This window comes from Lepus europaeus, chromosome 4 (assembly GCF_033115175.1).
Source record: "Lepus europaeus isolate LE1 chromosome 4, mLepTim1.pri, whole genome shotgun sequence".
Lineage (NCBI taxonomy): Eukaryota > Metazoa > Chordata > Mammalia > Lagomorpha > Leporidae > Lepus > Lepus europaeus.
In genome coordinates this window covers 120,239,124-120,245,323 of record NC_084830.1, presented here as the reverse complement: position 1 = coordinate 120,245,323, position 6,200 = coordinate 120,239,124, and the positions used below count along the sequence as shown (strand labels likewise).

At 46.2% G+C, this 6,200-nt stretch overlaps 1 protein-coding gene across 3 annotated transcripts; it reads left to right on the top strand.

The window, feature by feature from the left end:
• The first annotated feature begins 537 nt into the window (after positions 1-537).
• PTTG1 (PTTG1 regulator of sister chromatid separation, securin) lies at positions 538-5,849 on the top strand. Of its 3 annotated transcripts, none has more exons than XM_062188724.1 (6): positions 538-622; positions 1,029-1,130; positions 1,414-1,595; positions 3,111-3,204; positions 5,236-5,394; positions 5,715-5,849. In XM_062188724.1, the coding sequence occupies exons 2-6, from the start codon at positions 1,040-1,042 to the stop codon at positions 5,792-5,794; spliced, it is 606 nt and encodes a 201-aa protein (XP_062044708.1). In that variant the 5' UTR covers positions 538-622; positions 1,029-1,039; the 3' UTR covers positions 5,795-5,849. The 3 variants fall into 3 exon arrangements, with proteins under 3 accessions (XP_062044708.1, XP_062044709.1, XP_062044707.1); XM_062188725.1 differs by lacking the exon at positions 538-622 and adding an exon at positions 635-799 and having other exon boundaries at positions 1,417-1,595; XM_062188723.1 differs by lacking the exon at positions 538-622 and adding an exon at positions 636-799.
• Positions 5,850-6,200: the final 351 nt, after the last annotated feature.

The following is a 6,200-nucleotide window of genomic DNA, read 5'->3' as shown; positions in this document are numbered from 1 at the left end:
TAACAGGAAGCCGGAATTGGCAGGGGAGCCGGGCCTCCAACCCAGACACTTAGATAAGGATGCACAATACACGCGTCCTCACTGGTGTCTTAACTCCAGCGCCGCTTAGTACCATTCAGAAACTATCCCAAGGTCCAGCAGGAGCGGACTGGTGAAACAAATCACGCCGCACATCCTACTATCATGAAGGCTTTGAAACGTTCTCCTAAAGATACAAAGTCACTGCCTTACTTACTCGGTTGTAAGAGCATAAATAAAAGTTTTACTACTATTTATTCTCAGTCTTTTCTACAATGCCATTTAAGTAAAAAAGACCCTAGAGCAACAAAACAGCGTTATCGGGCCAGCGTCTCAGTCCACACAGCTCAACATGAGAGAGAGCACACACGCCGCCCGTGTTTTCCGAATATTAAGCGACCCTACTCTTTTTTTTTCCTTCCCGGGAAACCAAACTTCCGGAGAACGCACTTTCGGGGCGGAGCCCTGGTAACGTATGTCCCTCCCATTGGCTCTTCTTGGAACTCCGCCCCCCTGTCCGGCCTTCTGGGCGGACGAGCCAATCGGATCGCGAGTTGTGGTTTAAACCGGGAGTGTGTGGCACCAGCGGGCTGCGGAGACTCGCGTGAGTGTGGCTGTTGGGCGCTGTGGGGCTGAACTCAAGGGTCGCGAGTGGCTGGGCGGGCCGGGTCCTGCGGGGAAGGAGGCGGCGTGGAGCTGGGGCTTGGGTTTCCCGTGGTTGTCCGTGGCTGCGAGTCCTGTTGAGCCCCGGGTTGCGTCCTTGACACAGCGCGGTTCTCGGGTGGGTGCCAGCCCCAGACTGCCCGCCTGCCGTGGGGAGCTGGGGCCTCTGACACGGGCCTGCAGGTTCAAGAGCTGATTTGAGTGCTGTTGGCCCAAGCATGGGCCTTCCTCACTGGTTGGCTTTTGGGGGTTTTGTGTGGACGTCCTCAGAGTAGGAAGTTGGGTCTGTGCTGTACCTAACTTCTCTCGCTTTCCTGAGTCCCCTAATGTCTACTTCTTATGCCTAGAATAATCCAGAATGGCTACTCTGATCTTTGTTGATAAGGAAAACGGAGAACCTGGCACCCTCGTGGCTCCTAAGGATGGGCTGAAGCTGGGGTCTGGGCCTTGTAAGTACACAAGGCTGCAGCCGGAGACACACAGGTGTTGCCAGTGAGTCGCTGGAGCCCGGCGAGCCATTGCATGTGCTTCTTGGGCAATTGCAGTCGTTTGTTACCGGTCCCTTTTTCGTGTTGGATGTATGACTGAGATAAGGGAGTGCTGATCCTCGGTGCTCTCAGGCATGTCTGTGGTCCTGCAGGTTCCCAAGGTGGGGGGTGAAGACGCGATGAAGCTAACGGGTTGCACAGGTGTTTACCACCCGAACGTTCTTAGGTAAGACTTTTTCTCCAGCAGCGAAAGCCTTAGAGGGGAGAGCGCAGGTTTCAGCGCCCCTTCTTGGCAAAAGGTTTGATGGTCCACCAGCCTTACCGAAAGCTGCCAGAAAGGCTTTGGGAACTGTCAACAGAGCTACAGAAAAGTCCGTGAAGACGAATGGACCCCTCAAACAAAAACAGTCCAGCGCTGCCAAAAAGGTGAGTGTTGCTTATAAAGACAGTGTTGAAACACTTGAGCACTTTTAGACTCTTGAAAGGATTATTGGCACCCTACCTGGGTTTCTTCTCTGGGAGTAGGAGAGAGATACAGGGTAGCAAGCACGAATGTCCCTGTGGCCCTCGCTGTACCACGAGATTGGAAGTCTTAGAAGCAGCAGCAAAATGTGTTTTTTTTTTTTTTTTGTTTTGTTTTTTTTTTTTTTTTTTTGCTTCAGCTGCCCTTGGCTAGTGTTTTGAAGCAGATTGGTTGACGGTTGCTACTTATGGGTTATATAAAGTACCAGAGAGAGGCCCTGCAAGTCTCATCGCTGATGGCTCAGGTGCTCGCCTGGTGTTTGTCTGGAAGAGCAGCGCCAGCTCGTTAGGTGCCAATTGCTAGCAGGTGGGACTTGGTCAGTATCTCCCAGACTGAGAGCACTCGGTTATAAAGACGGCTTTATTTGAATCATTGCTTAATACATATTAGGAAACAAATATCTAGTACTTTATATCAAACCTGTGATTGCATGTAATGCAGCTTAGGACAGGAGTCTATTTTAAAAGTGAAATGACTTGGAAAAGGTGAGGTATAGGTATTGCAAAGAAAAGGCAAAGATAGAATGTTACACAGAACTGACATCTGAGAACCCCTGCAGGAGGGATGTAGGCAGATGTGAGGTACAGAAATCGAGGAGACATGGCTTGCATGTTGGCCCACTGCTGTAGTAGACTGTCCGACCGCCAATTCCAGGCTGGGCACTTCTCAAAGCAGTGTTCTCAAGTCCTTGGCTATCTGCGGAACACAAAGTTGTTTTTAATGTTAACCAAGCAAATAATATAAAGTGAAATATATAGTGAAAAATTATATTTCCATAAGTCATCAGTGGTTTGAGGTTAGCCAATTTTCTCTCCTGTTGGGTTGAATAATTGAGTTGATAAGTTCTTGATACCTTAGGCTAACAGGTGCTAGTATTTAAATTTCAAACTTAACTTTTGAGCCTTGCTACTAGGGTTACTTTGTATTTAGATATAATCATGAGAACTAAGAACTAAGTGTTACTGGTTTTTAGAAGGCAGCGTGAAATTGACAGATTTTAAAACATAGGCAGTTTTATATATACTTAAATTTTTATTTGAAAGGCAGACAAGGGTGGTGGGGGCAGTCAGAGTGCATGCATGTGAGAAAGATCTCCCATCCACTGGTTCACTCCTCAGATGCCTGCAACAGCTGGGCCGAGGGCGAGCTAAGCCAGGAGCCAGGAACTCAATCTGGGCCTCTCACATGGGTGGCAGGAATCCACGTGCTTGAGCTACTCAAGGACCTGCTACCCTAGGGTGTGTGCTAGCAGGAAGCTGGATCAGAAACAGCCAGGCACTCCAGTGTGGAATACAGATGGCCCAAATGGTATCCCAAGCACTGCACCAACTAATCCTCTTGGCGAGACTCTACAATGTGATTTACAGTCAGTTGACAAAGTTTCCACTCTTACTAATTCATATTTTCTTGGATTTTAGATAACCGAGAAGAACATTAAAGCAAAAAACTCTGTTCCTGCCTCAGATGACACCTATCCAGAAATAGAAAAATTTTTTCCCTTCAATCCTCTAGGTAGTATCTTTTGGTATTGGCCTTTAGATTCTCTTGAATTTATCTCAGCTGTAATCTGGCGAGAGTCTGATATATAACCCCTAATTACAGTGCGGCTGTGACTCAGGTTTGCTTTGAACAAATAGACTTGCTGATGGAATGGCCTGCAAGATGTTACTTCAGGTCAGGAGGAGAATCGGAGCAAAGAGGTAGAGGACATTGTTCTTGTCCTCAACAGCTTCGTCTCTAGGGAAGTTAAGATGTGTGTATTAACATTGAACAAGGCTCACTCTGGACAGTTGTTGTAGCAAGAAAGTTGAACAATGCTTGAGAAGCGGTCGATAGGCTTAAGTGTTTGTTTGGTTAGAAAAATCTATAACCAGTGAAATCACGTGTTTTTAAAACTCATATGTATCTGAAATACTTTCTGTGATGGCACTAGTTTTTCAAGCTTTAATTTGCTTAAATACTTAAGGAGAGACTTCCATATGCCAGGTACTATTAGGTTTTGGATGCAGGCTGACAGGATAGGACCCTGCCTTTATGAAGCCCACACTTTGGAAGAAAACGCAGATACTGGACAAAACCTCTCACCATGAGTGTGAGGAAGAAAAAGCATTGTGGGTCAGCGTGTGTGCGAAAGTACTCAGGTAGGGGGAGGGATGGGAGTGCTCTGGGAAATGAAAGGCCAGGTGAGGGTGAGTACCGGGGGAGGCATCGGGCAGGTGAGGCAAGGCCTTCAAGATGTGTGAGCCTGATTTTTTTTTTTACCCCTGTAGCCAAAGGGAGTTATTTTACTAACAAATATATTTAGGTCGTTCTGGCTTTTATGTATTAAACAGGTCTGTGGTTAGTATTACTGAAGTTAAATTGTTATATATTGAGTAAACTTGAAGGGTTGCTAAATTAAAGAATGGGTTATTCAGGTTTTTTGTTGTTGTTGTTGTTGCTAATTTATTTATTTGAAAGGCAGAGTTACAGAGAGGCAGAGAGAGGTCTTCCATCTGCTGGTTCACTCCCCAGATGGCCACAACGGCTGGAACTGGGCCATTCCAAAGCCAGGAGCCAGGATCTTCTTCCAGGTCTCCCACGTGGTCACAGGGAGACTTGGGCCATCTTTCACTGCTTTCCCAGGCCACAGCAAAGAGCTGGATTAGAATTGGAGCAGCTAGGATCCAAACCAGCAAGAAAGTTGAACAATGCTTGAGAAGAGGTCGACAGGCTTAAGTGTTTCTTTGGTTAGAAAAATCTATAATGGGAAGCCGGCACTGCAGGTTGCAGCTTTTACCCATTATGCCACACCACTGGCTCCTCAGCTGAAATGAATGTTTTAGTTTTCTCAGAAATAATAAAGAATATTGCATTTCAAAGATCTTACCTTCTGAGACAGGCATGTGGCAGAGTAGTTGAGCCCCTGCCACCCAGGCTTTAGCCTGGCCCAGGCCTGGCTATTGGGGCCATTTGGGAAGTGAACTAGTGGATGGAAGTTGTCTCTGTGTATCTCCTCTCTGTAATTGTCTCTTTCAAGTAATTCTTCTAAAATATGGCCTCACATAGATAGGCTTCGCAAAGGAGCAGTATTTTGATAGAGTAGATAATTCTGATAGCTCACTAAATCTTTATAGCTGGCTGTTTTTTTTTCTTTTTTTTTTTTTAAGATTTTTATTGAGAGCTAGAGTTACAGACAGTGAGAGGGAGAGAGGGAGAGACAGAGAGAATGGTCTTTCATTGGCTGGCTCACTCCCCAAATGGCTGCAAGACCGGAGTTGAGCTGAAATATTTGACTATGCAGGATCAAAAGCACATTGATTAGTGTTGCCACTGATCTCATCAGGAAAGTCGAAGCTAATGATTGCCGGTGCAGTATACAGTGACGAGTACTGTAGTTTTTTTTTTTTTTTTTTTTTTTAACACCATTGCTAATGTTGAAACAGTGGGAAAGGGTATTGATAGTATTACGGAAATAGCTGAGCCCTCACGGACCCCCTGAGAGACTGGGACCTGCCCTGCCGAGCACTGCCGCCCTGACGAAACATTTGCTCTGCGTGGCAGACTTTGAGAGCTTTGACCTGCCGGAAGAGCACCAGGTCGCACACCTGCCCTTGAATGGAGTGCCTCTCATGGTCCTCGACGAGCAGAGGGAGCTCGAGAAGCTGTTGCAGCTGGGCCCCCCTACGCCGGTGAAGATGGCTTCTGCGCCCTGGGAGGCTGGTAAGCCTCAGCAGCTTTCTAGACGGACTGCAGGCCCTGTGTCCCTAATACGTGCATTACTGTGGGCGCAGGGTGCTGAGGAGGGTTCGCCTCTGAGTAATTTCTGTCCTTAACTACAGGGGTAAGGTTTCAGAACAGTGAAAGCGCTTCTCAGCTCACAGTGCTTCTCGGTCCTGAGTACTCTGGCAAGAGGAAGTTAATCCAGAATCCAGACAGTGGAGTGAGGATTGCTTCCTCGTGATGACAAGTCACAGCTCCTGTCTGATGTGGAGGTGGCTTGTGGATCTGTAGACATTTCATAAGGAATTGCTGTTTTCCAGGTCTGTTGCCATCTCCTTCAAGCATCCTGTCGGCCCTGGATGTTGACCTGCCACCCGTGTGTTATGACATGGATATTTAAATTTCTTACTGCTTGGTAGTCTGTGTTAATAAAGCATTTCTTTCATGGAAGTTAATCCTGATGTTGGTATTCCTTGGAGTTTACTTGAAGCAGTTTGAAAGCTAGTTTGATATACAAAAATTTATCTTAAAATCCTTTGGTTTGGTTTAACAGCTTATTAGAAAATGCTATTTTCCCTGAAAAGTATACCCTTCATCGTGTGTGTGTGCCTTTTTGTCTTTTTGTGGCCATTAACTAGTGACAATTATTAGCTCTCTTAATTAGAAAATCTACTTCCAGCTCATTAAGTATGTGTTGCTAGGCATCCTTTATTGCTGGTTCTGTTTAGTTTCTAATGGTTTCATACTCAGTATTCAGTAATCAGAATTTGAAAGGCTCAAAATCTGAGAACTGAGCCTCAGTGGGA